This window comes from Molossus molossus, unplaced genomic scaffold (assembly GCF_014108415.1).
Source record: "Molossus molossus isolate mMolMol1 unplaced genomic scaffold, mMolMol1.p scaffold_m16_p_14, whole genome shotgun sequence".
NCBI lineage: Eukaryota > Metazoa > Chordata > Mammalia > Chiroptera > Molossidae > Molossus > Molossus molossus.
Genome location: NW_023425349.1, coordinates 3,342,753 through 3,357,152, shown reverse-complemented (window position 1 = coordinate 3,357,152; position 14,400 = coordinate 3,342,753). Strand labels below are relative to the sequence as shown.

Genomic DNA, 14,400 nt, shown 5'->3' with positions numbered 1-14,400 from the left:
TTCCCGATGAGCTCCGAGGACCGGGCACTCGGACTCATGGTCCATGAACAGCGCTGTCCCGAGAGAGGCCGGTCCCCAACAGGCAGCACCCTCCTCCCTTTGACAGGGCCGACGCAGTGCTGATTTCTCGTCCTCTAATGCATTTGACGGTCACTTCAAAGAAATTCTTCAAAGAGATTGCATTATACCGAAAGAGAAAGGGGGGGACCAGCCGTAGCTACAGAACCCCGATGGGTCGGGAATGCATTCCTTTTCCCTGGGCACTAACCCTGCATCTTTTTGTGCTCTCAATTACCAATTCCAGTCCCTGTGCAGCTAAATAACAATAATTACCATATCAATGAATATGCATGATGTCCTTTTTCTCCCTAGAAGCAGGAAAGCCTGTTCATTTTGGAGGAGGGTCGGGTTTCGGACAACCGCAGCACGGGAGAAGCCGCACCTCGGCGCCAGAAGCCCGGGCTCCACCCGGAGAGATGAAAGGGTGCGGATGCCCCTTGAAGCTCAGGAGAAATTTGAAAACAGACAAGAGGAGCCTGTCTTTACTCTGCAGGGAGCCATGGCCTGGACACAACAGGATCACAACTGTGAGGCGGCAGGCAGGGAAGCCCCCGCCGGTGGGGACACGTGAGCAGGGCAAGGATAGGGGCCCAAGTGGGACTCCCATGTGTGCATCTCGGTCCGGGGCCGACTGAGGCACTTGGAGCAGACTCTGCACGTCTCAGACGCACAGTCCCGCCCGCCCTGGACCGTGGTAACAGGACACAGTCCCGCCCCCCCTAGGCCGTGGTAACAGGACGCACAGTCCCGCCCGCCCTGGACCGTGGCAACAGGACGCACAGTCCCGCCCACCCTGGGCCGTGGCACCAGGACGCACAGTCCCGCCCACCCTGGGCCGTGGCAACAGGACGCACAATCCCGCCCACCCTGGGCCGTGGCAACAGGACGCACAGTCCCGCCCGCCCTGGGCCGTGGCAACAGGACGCACAGTCCCGCCCGCCCTGGACCGTGGCAACAGGACGCACAGTCCCGCCCGCCCTGGGCCGTGGCACCAGGACGCACAGTCCCGCCCACCCTGGGCCGTGGCACCAGGACGCACAGTCCCGCCCGCCCTGGACCGTGGCACCAGGACGCACAATCCCGCCCGCCCTGGACCGTGGCACCAGGACGCACAATCCCGCCCGCCCTGGACCGTGGCACCAGGACGCACAGTCCCGCCCGCCCTGGGCCGTGGCACCAGGACGCACAGTCCCGCCCGCCCTGGGCCGTGGCAACAGGACGCACAGTCCCGCCCGCCCTGGACCGTGGCAACAGGACGCACAGTCCCGCCCGCCCTAGGTTGTGGCAACAGGACACACAATCCTGCCCGCCCTGGGCCGTGGCACCAGGCCGCACAGTCCCGCCCACCCTGGGCCGTGGCAAGACTGAGTGAGACCGGGCACCTGAGTGGGCACACACAGCCTAGAGCCCAGCCGTTGTCGCCAGCCACAGTGGATGTCACAGCCTCTCGCACAGCACACCTGTCTGTGCACACAATCCCAGACCAGGTGTCCCGATCATCATCACCAGTTTGGTGGTGCCATCACCAAAACAGCAATAATGATGATAATGAACATCATTATAATATTCATATAAATGGTATAAACTCAACCAATAGCATTACTTATGATGGGCAATATAGTCAGAGAGTACAGTATAATAATAATTGCTTATAATTAATTGACAATATTAATAAGAAATCTTGACATTTTGATGTTGGCCGTAGCTGTGGGCAAGGACCTGGGCAGCCTCAGTTTGTCAAAATCACACAGCCAGACCTCAGTTTCCTCATCTGTAAAATGGGGGCATCATGGTGCCAACCAGAGGGTCCCATGAGGGCCATATGTGTCAAGCCCTCACCCCCAGAGGTGCCCAGCAGATGCTCACTGTACCTGCTGTCCCCTTTTCCTCTCCATGTCCCCCCGACCCTCTCCACCCCGCTTTGTGGGTTCTGGTCACCAATTCCAATGTGTGGAGAGACTGGCTCCCACACCGCCAGCAAGCAACTCGAGGACACCAGCTGCTGTCTGCCCTACAATTTGACTCAAGTCTGCCACTATCGACCCAGAGTGTCAGATTCCTCAGGTGGAGGGCTCAGTCCCACTTCAGACGCACCAGTCGCAAACCCAGAGGGTCGCCCGTGCCCGTCATCACCCGCAGGGTCGCCCGTGCCCGTCATCACCCGCAGGGTCGCCCGTGCCCGTCACCACCCGCAGGGTCGCCCGTGCCCGTCACCACCCGCAGGGTCGCCCGTGCCCGTCATCACCCGCAGGGTCGCCCGTGCCCGTCATCACCCGCAGGGTCGCCTGTGTCGCCCATGCCTGTCATCACCCACAGGGTCGCCCGTGCCCGTCACCACCTGCAGGGTCGCCCGTGCCCGTCATCACCCGCAGGGTCGCCCGTGCCCGTCATCACCCGCAGGGTCGCCTGTGTCGCCCATGCCCGTCATCACCCACAGGGTCACCCGTGCCCGTCACCACCTGCAGGGTCGCCCGTGCCCGTCATCACCCGCAGGGTCGCCCGTGCCCGTCATCACCCGCAGGGTTGCCTGTGCCCGTCATCACCCGCAGGGTCGCCTGTGTCGCCCATGCCTGTCATCACCCGCAGGGTCGCCTGTGTCGCCCATGCCTGTCATCACCCGCAGGGTCGCCTGTGTCGCCCGTGCCCGTCATCACCCGCAGGGTCGCCTGTGTTGCCCGTGCCCATCATCACCCGCAGGGTCGCCCGTGCCCGTCACCACCCGCAGGGTCGCCCGTGCCCGTCATCACCCGCAGGGTCGCCCGTGCCCGTCATCACCCGCAGGGTTGCCCGTGCCCGTCATCACCCGCAGGGTCGCCTGTGTCGCCCATGCCTGTCATCACCTGCAGGGTCGCCTGTGTCGCCCGTGCCCGTCATCACCCGCAGGGTCGCCTGTGTTGCCCGTGCCCGTCATCACCCACAGGGTCGCCCGTGCCCGTCACCACCCGCAGGGTCGCCCGTGCCCGTCATCACCCGCAGGGTCGCCCGTGCCCGTCATCACCCGCAGGGTTGCCCGTGCCCGTCATCACCCGCAGGGTCGCCTGTGTCGCCCGTGCCCGTCATCACCCGCAGGGTCGCCCGTGCCCGTCATCACCCACAGGGTCGCCTGTGTCGCCCATGCCTGTCATCACCTGCAGGGTCGCCTGTGTCGCCTGTGCCCGTCATCACCCCAGGGTCGCCCGTGCCCGTCATCACCCACAGGGTCGCCCGTACCCGTCATCACCCACAGGGTCGCCTGTGCCCGTCCTGGGCTCCGTTAACTTGCTGGAGCGGCTCAGACTCAGAGAAATGTTCCACTTGCTGGGTCACGGTTTACTGTGAAATGATGTATCTCAGAAACAGCCAGGGGTAGTGATACACAGGGCAGGGGTGTGGGGGGCGTGGACCTCCACAGGTGGCCAACCCTCTCTCAGCCCAGTCCTGCAGGGGTTTTATGGGGGTCTCATCACAAAAGCATGATTGATTGAATCACTGGCCAGTGGCAGCTGATTCCACCCCCAAAGGGGGGGCTGCAGGGGTCAGAGGGCAGCAGGAGAGTTTGGGGTGCCCCGTCCTCCCTCTGTCCCTCCACTCCCCGCACTGCTGGTCTGACAGCTCCCTCAGCCCTACCTGCCCCCACCCCCACCTCTGACAGCTGTGCTGTCACCCAAAGCTCCCGTGACCCCCTTTGATGGGCCAGCACCTTCCGACAGGCAACCTGATGGACGCCTGGTCATGTGGGCTCCGTCCCAGGTGAACCCATGTCCAGAGACTGGCCCCCACGAGCTCTGGTGTGTCTCGTGCCGTCTCTGCTGGCCCTGGCCGGCTCGCTCCCCCGCCCCGCCCCCGTGGGAGCCCGAGCTGCTCCGCCTGGCGGCTCACCTGGCTGACGCAGTCCTCTTCCTGCATGCGCTCCTGAATCAGCTTCACCAGCAGTCGGCGGGGCACTGCCTGCGGAAGGAGGGACGGAGTGGGGCCCAGCCCGGGCACCGAGCGCTGAAGGACTCAGCACCGCAGGCCAGGGGCTCCGCTGAGCTGAGTCCCCCGCGAGTGGAGCCCTAACCGCATGGGAGAAGCTGCTGGAGGGGTTCTGCCGGTGCTGCTATCGCCCCAGCTATCCCAGGAACTCCCAGGCTGGCAAGGGACGAGGTGGACAGGGAGCAGCCCTGCCCCTCGCCTCCTCGTTCCTCCTCCCACTCCCCTGACCCCTGCTGTCCCCTGCGACCCCAGGCCGAGCTGGTTACAGCCTGAGGCCAGTTGCGGGAGCCCCATCTCCCTCCCACAGCCCGCACTCAGGAGACAGCACTCAGACAGGTCCTGGGGCGGGGATGCGGGGGGGCGGGGGGGAGGTGTGCCACCAGTCAGGAAACAGGAGCTGACAGGGGCAGGTCCAGGTGGGGCGCAGTGCCCCCTGCAGTCGTGCGCAGGGGCAGGCTAGCGAGGTGCCCGCTGTGCGCTGTCCCGATACCAGCTTTGAAATGTCACCGCTGCAGCGGCGCTTCCGGGGGGCCGCTCTCAGGGGCCTGCCAAGCTGTCTGCGGGAACGAGGCTCCCCTGCCAGAGCCCTGTCATGCTCGCCCACCCAGCCCCAAAGCCTGGCTTTTTGGGGAGAACCAGCGATAAACGGATGGAGCCCAGCGAAGGCCCAGCCCAGGTGCCGCTCGGTGACAGGGGTGCCAGCCTGCCTTCTCGTCAAGGGCAGGAGGGTCGCACGGGCTGCCTGGCGCTCACCGGGGCGCCCTCCCCTGCTGCCGCTCAGGGGCAGCCGGGGCTGGGGTCGAGCCCTGGCCCTGCGCCGGGCGCCTCGCTGAGCCTCTCCACGCCTGGGCTGCCTCGGCAGGACCACAAGCCCCAGCGGCCCCGGCAGCAGGCCCCACTCTCGAGGCCCCCGATGCTCCTGGGCCGCCTCTGAGTGACGCTTGCTGGGGACTCGTAGGCACTTTGATCTACAGTTGAGCTTCCACCCAGAGCAGCCGGGTGGGGGAGCAGTGGAGACCCCGGCCGGCCTGACTCCCACCCTCCCCACTGAAGGGCTCCGGGGGCTCGGCTGGGGTTGGGGCTCACGCGGGACTGACCCGAGCCCTGGCTGCTAAGGCTCAGTGGCCGGGTGTGTCCCGTGCACGACCAACAGTCGATCCCGTCAGGGCACAGGCCCGGGTTGCGGCCGATCCCCAGGAGGGGCGTGCAGGAGGCAGCCGATGGAGGTTTCTCTCTCCCTTCCTCTCGAAAAATCAATCAATGCCCATAAAGAACTGATCAGAAACCCTTTGAGGCAGCTCTCCCTTCAGAGTCTGCAGCTCCTCAGGGTTGCCAGAGCGGGTGACTCGGTTTCCCCGGCAGGAGATGGGAGGAGGGAGAGAACAGGACACCATGCTTTGAAGGAAGAGCCCAGTTTGACCCTGGCCCGATACTGGAGAAAGACGGCAGGTTTGCTAACGCGACACTGTGTGTCTCATGGAAAGAGCCTGTGTCTGTGGCAACAAGCGGGGACCACCCACCTGGAAGGGATGACGGCTCAGCCCGGCAGGCTCTGGCGTCACCTGGTGTGGCCGAGACTCAGAGGCCGCGAGAAGCGGAGAGTGTTTCAGTGGAAAAGGGGGGCTGGGGTGTCCTGATGGGGACTGTGGGGCGGGAAGCTGAGCGGGCGTCCCGTGTCGTGGTTAGGGGAGCTTTCTCTGGTTGGTCGTAAGGCAGAAGTGGAGACAAAAACTGGGGAGCTGGCAGCTGTTAATTAAGTCTGGAGCTGGGGGCGGAGGGTCACAGGGGTTATTGCTGGGCCTCGGGGACAGAACTAGAGGCAGCACCTGACTTGCCCCTGCCCCAGGGCTGGTCACCGTGGAGGGTGGGGCCTGGGTGGGCTGCTGCAGGCGGGGCGGGAGACCTGCTTCGCCTGCACACGGCCGTGCTCAGCCCCTCAGCACACACGGACTGAAACCCCTGCACACATGAGACGTGGGTGTGTCTGCTCGCAAGTAACCTGGGGCGGGGCTGGGCACCATGAAGCTAGGTTGCCATCCACTGCTGCCGGCTGAAGCTGCTGGCGGGTCCCTGGGGTTCCTATACTGGCCTCACTGCTTCTGAGCATCTTCACAGCGTTTTCAGGTGAACAGCTCAAAACAGCACACACGCTGCGCCTTCCCTGTGCCGAGGCCCAGCCTGCCCACGTGGGCGTCCTGGCACCGGGCCAGCCCCGGGCTCCTCCCGCCCTGCGGGAAGGCTCTGCTCGGCACCCCTGGCTATGGCCCGGGCCCCTGGCCCTGCGGGAAGGCTCTGCTCGGCACCCCTGGCTGTGGCCCGGGCCCCTGGCCCTGCGGGAAGGCTCTGCTCGGCACCCCTGGCTATGGCCCGGGCCCCTGGCCCTGCGGGAAGGCTCTGCTCAGCACCCCTGGCTGTGGCCCAGGCCCCTGGCCCTGCGGGAAGGCTCTGCTCAGCACCCCTGGCTGTGGCCCGGGACCCTGGCCCTGCAGCCCCTGCTCTTCCCGCCAGAGCCGGTGCGGGGACTTGGCAGCCGCTCAGCGAACAGGCCTGAGTCAGCTCACTGCCAGGGAAGCCGCCCGCTGAGAGCCCCCTGCCCACACCTGGGCAGTGGTCGCAGCACGGCACCTTGGACGCCCCACGTGCTGGAAGTTCCAAGGACAAGGGGCAGGAGCTCCCCCCTGGCTCCGGGTGGCACACGGCGGGCGACTGGGAAGGACTTCAGAACCGCTTGGAAACGCCCACAGCGGAGAAGTCTCGGCCGACACCAGCAGCCTAAGGGAACCCTGTGCAGACGGCAGAGCCCAGGGACAGGGGCAACGCGCCCCTGACGAGAGCTGCAGAGGCCCAGCTCCGGGACGATTTAAAGAGGACACTTAGGAGGTCTCGGCCGACACCAGCAGCCTAGGGAACCCTGTGCAGACGGCAGAGCCCAGGGACAGGGGCAACGCGCCCCTGACGAGAGCTGCAGAGGCCCAGCTCCGGGACGATTTAAAGAGCACACTTAGGAAGTCTCGGCCGACACCAGCAGCCTAGGGAACCCTGTGCAGACGGCAGAGCCCAGGGACAGGGGCACGCGCCCCTGACGAGAGCTGCAGAGGCCCAGCTCCGGGACGATTTAAAGAGCACACTTAGGAGGTCTCGGCCGACACCAGCAGCCTAGGGAACCCTGTGCAGACGGCAGAGCCCAGGGACAGGGGCAACGCGCCCCTGACGAGAGCTGCAGAGGCCCAGCTCCGGGACGATTTAAAGAGGACACTTAGGAGGTCTCGGCCGACACCAGCAGCCTAGGGAACCCTGTGCAGACGGCAGAGCCCAGGGACAGGGGCAACGGGCCCCTGATGAGAGCTGCAGAGCCCCAGCTCCGGGACGATTTAAAGAGGACACTTAGGAAGTGGCCTGGCCTGAACCAAGGCCACGAGCAGCGGCCGACGCACACCCTCCACGCCCGCCCCTCGGCCGGCGGCCTTGCCTTCACCCTCCTCCCACTGGCTGCTGAGCAGAGGGCCCCAGCCAGCCAGCCTTGAACGCGGGGTGTGGTCTGGAACATGCTGGTAATTAGCCTGATGAAAGCCAGGAGGAATTTCTTTAAGCTCCCTCCTCTCTGTTGAATGTTATACACCAAATAAAAGCTCTTTATCCTAGAAAGAACCCTGCCTCCCCTACTCTGAAAGCTTATCTTTGCAGAAAATGAGATGACCACTTTCTCTCTAAAACCATATCCCTGCCCCCAGGAGCTGGGGAGCTCCAACTAGAACCCCCACTCGGGCTCCTGCAGGACTGTGGGGCAGGAGAGGGCGGGGCCGGGGCATCAACTGCCCCCGGACAGGGCCACCAGGCCCGACAGGCAGCGGGTCTCTGCGGGGGGCTGGCCCTGCTGACCGAGCTCCCCCCCTGCTCCATCACGTGTCCCAGTCAGCAAACGCGTGCTGGGAGTCCGCCTACCCACCCTCAGCTCCAAGGCCGCTCGCCCACCAGGGCCCTGCCGGCCACAGCCATGCTCCTTGGCCTCGTGGAGCCCGCGTGACACACCCCTCACCAGAGCCGACCGGGCCCTGGGGACACCTGACCCGCTGCCCGTGCAGATCCCCTTCCCTGGAATTGGGCCTTGGAGCTCCCTCTGTGGGTGGTTTGAACCTGGGAACAGGCCAGTGGTCACGAGTGGCCAAGAAAGATGGAAAACCACAGAAAGAACGGAGATAAAAGATGAAGGAGCCTCAGAGAGGCAGAGAGGGCCAAGGTGGCTGCCCAAATCCTGGCCACAGAGCCAAAAAGGTGGGTGCTCCCACTCCGGGTCCCAGGAGTCAGCGTGTCTCCCTTCAGATCCCCGAGGGCTGGCCGGGAGGGTTGTCCCTCCAGCCACCATTCACTGGCGGACCATGAGGCCTGGAAACTCCTTCCAGGTTCTTGGGGGAACAGTGACCACATGGCTGTGTGGCCAAGACCTCGCCCAGCAAATGCAGATGAAGACGGACACAGTGAACTCTTAGCACAGCTTCTGCAGAGGTGGGGCTGCGCCCTGGGCACACTGGCTGTGCCTGCTGGGGACCCCCACAGGCCTGACCCCCACCCTGGCCCTTCCTTAACCCCCACAGGCGCTACAGGTGGGTACCACCACCCCTGCGCGGAGACGAGGCGGCCAGGAGGGAGGCCTGAACCCCACCCTGGCCCTTCCTTAACCCCCACAGGCGCTGCAGGTGGGTACCACCACCCCTGCGCGGAGACGAGGCGGCCAGGAGGGAGGCCTGAACCCCACCCTGGCCCTTCCTTAACCCCCACAGGCGCTGCAGGTGGGTACCACCACCCCTGCGCGGAGACGAGGCGGCCAGGAGGGAGGCCCGGCACGCACTTGGAGCGCAGCAAACACAGGGTCCCTCTGTTCCGTGGTGTGAATGTTTGTACCCTGACCCCTCAAATCACAGGCTGAACTCTTTACCCTCAAGGTCACAGTACTGGGCCTTTGGGAGGTGACTAGGTCATGAGGGGGAGCCCTCGTGAACGGGGCTAGTGCCCCAGGGACCTTCCGTGACCCCTACGCCGTGAGAGGACCCAGGCGGGGCGTCTGCCCCAGACACTGGATCTGCTGGCGCCGTGCTCTCGGACACCCAGCCTCGGAGGACACCGGCTGTTGCCAAGCCACCCAGTCTGCAGTGTTCTGTCCTCGCAGCCCGAACAGACGAAATCACTAATAGGCCAAAAGGGACTTTGAAGAAATATTTCAAAGTTTCTTATTTGTACTAAAGAGAAATGACATGATCAAGCCTCCTATTTTCCTTTTTTATGTCTTTCAAATGCAGGGTTGGAATTTCAGAACCACCACCAGTCCCCGTGGGATGCGTGAGAGGGACCACATGGGGCCTGCCTGCTGCGGTGCGGCCTGGGGCTCGGGCCCAGAGCGCTGGAGCAGGCGCCCTACTGTGCAGCGCGGCATCTCCACTCCGGAGACGGGACCACCTCCCCCGGAACTCGCTGCAGCTCAGCCCCCGGTCCTGGTGCGGGCCGGCAGGCAGTCACGGGTGAGAAGGACCCCGCCCCACCTGCACCCACAGTACACCATGGGCTCCCCTCTATCCGGATCCCAGCACAGACCCCTCACCTCCCCCACCAGCGTGTGCCCCACTTAAGAACCCTCCCTCCTTCCGTCACATCCGGCCTGCATCTCATTTCACCCCAGCAATTCCTCTCAATCCAACAGGAAACAGAAACTGACTGGGCCATGGGGTGGGGAGCCCAGGAGCCCTGCCCCCCTCGGGGCCAGGCCTACCTTCATTTTCTGGAACTGGCTCCTGGCACCTGCGGCCAGAGAAGAATGCTGTCTGGCGATCAGGTTCTCCACGGTGAGAAGGCTGCAGTTCAGATGTTTGCGCAGCCACATGGCCTGGAGAGGAGGGGAGAGAAACCTGCGTGGAGGCGCTCAGGAAGGGGAGTCCACACACGCCCAGGCCCTGCCCAGTCCTGCCCGCTCCTGGCCGGAGGAGGCCGGGGAGACGGCCGTGCAGCACCTCCCCGCCCAGGAGCCTGCTGCGTGCCGACCCCTCTGCCTCCTGCCTCTGCCTCCGTGGGGCCGAAACCCCCGTGGCAGGTCTTCCCAGCCTGCGGGACACGAGCGGCGAACCCAGGAAACGCAGAGATAGGACCGACGTATGGATCAAACCTCGTTCCATGCTGACTTTCCCTTCAAGATGGGGAGATGAGCCCCGGTGAAATGAATGTCTAGGCTCATTCATAACTACCACAGAGACCAGGGGAGGACACAATTAAAGCATAACAGTGCAATACAAGGTTCTCCGTGCCAAGTTTGTACCGATGACCACTTGGCGGCAGGATGCCTCCGAGGGTCCTGCAGGCCCTCTGGGCAGGTACGGACCCCAACTCTCCACTCCTCAAGCTGGGAAAGGGGGGTGACACGGTCAGCAACAGCCCTCGGGGCCTCTGCTGGATTTACTCTATGTCAGCTTATGGTGAAGTTAGAGTCTCTGTGTCCCCACACAGAAGGGGGGCCAGGGGGACAGTGGAACACATGCAGCTAAGCACCGTGGGGCCCTGGCCACCTCGGGGAGGACCGGACAGAGGTGTCTGCTCTCGAGTCACAGCGCTGCACAAACTCTGCCCTGTGATCAGGGCACACAGGTGGGGAAGAGCAAGGTGGCCGCAGTGACTGTCTGGAAGGCAGAGCCTTTGCCAAGGGAGCCCTCACCCTGAGCTGCCAACTCCAGCTCCACAAGGCTCAGGGCACCCAGCTCAGTGCGGACATGACCACCCGCGGTCCCAGCCTCAGAGTCACCTCGGGGCACCTTCCACGAGGGAGTCCAGAGGGGGGCCTGGAAACCTGCATTTTTCCTAAGCACCCTGGCAATGCGCGTGCTGGCCAGGGCTGGGGCCCCCGAGGGTCTAGCAGCAAAACCGATTCGGGCGGGAGGCTGGCAGCTGAGCCTGCGGAGCAGAAAACCTGGACAGAGCCTGACAGGCGGGTGGACGGAAGGACAGACGTGGTCGGAGCAGGGCCCAGGCAGGTTTCCGTGAGGGTCAGCCCTCTCGGGCACCCACTCACCAGGGAACCAGCTCCTCAGGGGACCCGGCCACACCCTCCAGGTGGGCAAGCGCTCGGTGACAAGGACACCGTCACTGAGGGAGGGTGGACCGAGGCTCACTAACCAGGCTTTGAAAGACAGAGAAGTGCCAACTCGATGATTACAACTTTAAGTGTTTGGCCCTTAAAAAAAAAGGAGCTTAAAACCACAGGATTAAAACCAGGGACAGGATGGAGCGCATCGGCTGCAGGACAGGGTCGCCTGCCTGGCGGGACAGAAGAGAAGGTGGGGAGACGCAGTCCCCGTATCTTTCAAGTTGTATTGTCTTTAAAATGGAAGACAATCGTCACGGCAAATATGGCAAAATGCTGAACTGCTGTCAACCCCGGAAGTGAGCCCCTGTGCTCTTCTGACTGGGTGAAGCGGCTCACACCTACAACGTCACGAGTGGATCCCAAGACCCCAGGCCCAGGTTCTGGGGAACGTGTGTGCTCCGGGCCAGCACTCGGCCCCGAGACGGACCCCGAGGACAGCACTGAGGGGCAAAGCCAGCGTCCTATGGCCACGAGAAAACCCTGGAGGCACATCCCAAAACAGCTCCTGGTGGTCAGGGAGTTGTACTTCTGGGTTTGGGGGTTTATTGTATTTTCTAGGTTTTCTGCTATGAACACATACTGCCTCTTGCGATAAGAATGTAACTGGCTGGTTTGGCTCCGCGGTTAGAGCGTCCAATCAAGGGCACATGCCTGGGTTGTGGCTCGGTCCCCGGCCCTGGTCGGGGTCATGGGGGAGACAACCAATCGATGCGTCTCTCTCACCTCGATGTTCCTCTCTCAGCCTCCCTCTCTATCTGAGGATAAATGGAGAAATACCCTTGGGTGAGGATTTAAAGAAGAAAAAGAAAGCACGTGTAGGAGGAGATGGGAAAGCAGCAGATCCGGCCAGGATGGGTCGCGGCCACAGGCGCCCGGCTCCGTGGGAGGGGGCAGCGCAGCGCCGCACACTAGGGGACACTTACGATGGTCGTCTTCCCCGAGGCCGGTGGACCCAGGATGATCACCCTCGGCACTGGAATGAGAAGGTTCGGACATCATCGCTCCATCCAAAGCAGCCCCGCCCGCCGGACTCGGGGTATATACGGCACTATTTCTCCCCTCCCCGGATTTCGCTTTCTGCCAGCACATGGCGTTTGTAACCGCGGATCCGAGATGCTCTCACCATAGGGCCCGCTCTGTGTTTAGAGAGGTAAGTGATCGCTGAGATGGTTTATTTTTTTCTCTCCAAGGGGACACAGACACGGTAACTTGTTTGCCAAACTAATAAATATCAGGAACAATTGAGATTTCAAACATCATAAAGCTTTTTAAACAGGGACTTCATCTCAGGGACATGCTCTCAAATAAAGCTGTATTTTATGTAAATTGACCTTCGAAGCTTTTCTCTTTTTTTTTATTTATGCCCTCTTATTTAGCAAACTGTATTCCCCATCATTTTACAGGGGAAGTATTGGGGGAGAGCCTGCCATGAATGGGCCAGATTCATAAAACCCCAGGCAGGAAGCCTTTGTGTTCAAACGCGGGCATTTCTATGCAAATGGAAGGACCCTGGCTTCAGGCGGAGACTCCTGGCTGTGGCCGGGTTCCCAGCCGACCCCGAGAAGTCCTGAGGCAGCTCCCAGACCCGGTGGGCTCCCAGACGGAGTGGGCGATGGCGTCTGGAGAAGACCCGCGTCTGGAGAACTGCGTGGAAGGGGGCATACTTGGGTCAAAACACGGGAAACAGAACGGAGCAGCCGGGCAGACGGATCGCTGACCGCCACCATGATCATGACCCCTAACAGTGGGGAGCAAAGGGCACGAACCAAGGTCGGGACGATGGGCAGATGTGCGCTGCAGCTCACCTGGGCTCCCGATGTCCCCGTGCAGAGCCCCTTCCTGCCAGGCCACAGGGAGGGCGCCTTCCAGGCCGAGGACAGGTCTAGGGGTCCGTTGGGGCCACAGTGGAATGATCAGCATGCCTACACCCAGCCAGGCTGCTTGCTTAACAGGCCTTTGCCCAAATTCATAGCCCTTCTCTTTTTCAGGAAAAACATGGAGGGAAGGTTCAAGGTCATTCACATCCTCCACGGAGCCCCTTCCGTGCTCGGGGCTGGGCTAGACGCTGCCGAGGAAAGCGCGGTGGACGCGCCCCTGGAGACAGTCACGGGACCCTCGCAGCGTGCGCACGCAGCGGCCTCCCCCGCCCACGTGTGACGGAGTGCTCTCCTGAGGAGCACGGCTGACGTCGGACACGCCGCGGCTTTCTGCTGCGGTGCGTCCTGCCGCTCGCTCGCTCGGCATCGTGGACGGTTCCAACACTCTTCTGGCCAAAGGGCTCTTTGCCCACCAAGTCCTCTGGGACCCAGAGGGGCATGACCTCAACAGAAGGCTGGGTGTGTCCTGGTCATCTGAACGGCCACTCCTTGCTGGAGGTCCAGATGGCCCGGACTGTCCTTGTCATCTCCCCATCAGGACTGGCCTCCTTACCCCAACCCAACTTTTGCACCACAGCTGAGCAGCCCGGGGTACCACTGTCCCCCACCAACGGCCTCCTCTCCGGGTCCAGGACTAGGAGGAGCCGCACACAGCGGGACCTGCAGCGGCCCCCGCTCAGCCGCCCTGAGTGGCTGTCCCGTGTCACCACCACGACTGCCCCCTGACAAAGGCACCTCCGCCACGCGGCCTTCTCGGGCGCCAGCCACAGGATGCAAGAGCAGCGGGTGGGAGGCCAGCGAGGCCCACGGACCCTGCACACGCGGGTCAGCCCCAGGGCCGCCCAGCCGGGAACAGTGCCCCACGTGGGGTGGGCAGGGCAGGGGAAGGGGACACAGCGCGGACGTACAGGGCACTGAGCCCCGAATGCTGCTCATCGTGTGGGCCGTGGGGCTGCCACCACACATGCCACCACGGTCACCCAGGAGCCAGGCCCTGCAGGGCCACCAGGGACAGCACCTCCCAGACCGGCATCACCTGACTGGTGAACCCAGAACAGCACCCAATCTCTGCAGAGCCCCGCCGCCTGGGGCCAGGCCTCGGGGCCTCCTGGGCGGAGGAGCACAGCAGGCGGGAGCTGCTGACAGGATGAGGGGAAGCGAGGTGGCCTGGGGACAGCTGGTCAGGTGAGATGACTGGGAGACCGCGCTGGTGCCCTGAAAGGGGGGGAGGGGCAGCGCCCGAGCAGCAGGAAGGGCAGTGGGGGTGGAAGTCCCCGTGCTCCGAAGCCGCGTTCGCTCAGCCCCCGGGGGCACCGCCTCGGCCAAAGCCAGAGGAGGGTGCGGTGGGGGACAGGGTCTGGCCACCGCCCATCACCAGCTTCCCTG

General features: G+C 63.5%; 1 protein-coding gene across 1 annotated transcript in view; it reads right to left on the bottom strand.

The window, feature by feature from the left end:
• AK8 (adenylate kinase 8) overlaps positions 1 to 14,400 on the bottom strand; it is a 59,752-nt gene that overhangs the window by 38,754 nt on the left and 6,598 nt on the right. The window contains exons 3-5 of the mRNA XM_036261693.1: positions 12,061 to 12,110; positions 9,776 to 9,889; positions 3,919 to 3,987 (exon numbers count right to left, since the gene is read on the bottom strand). Coding sequence (XP_036117586.1) covers positions 3,919 to 3,987; positions 9,776 to 9,889; positions 12,061 to 12,110 — 233 coding nt within the window. The remainder of the gene's footprint in view (positions 1 to 3,918; positions 3,988 to 9,775; positions 9,890 to 12,060; positions 12,111 to 14,400) is intronic.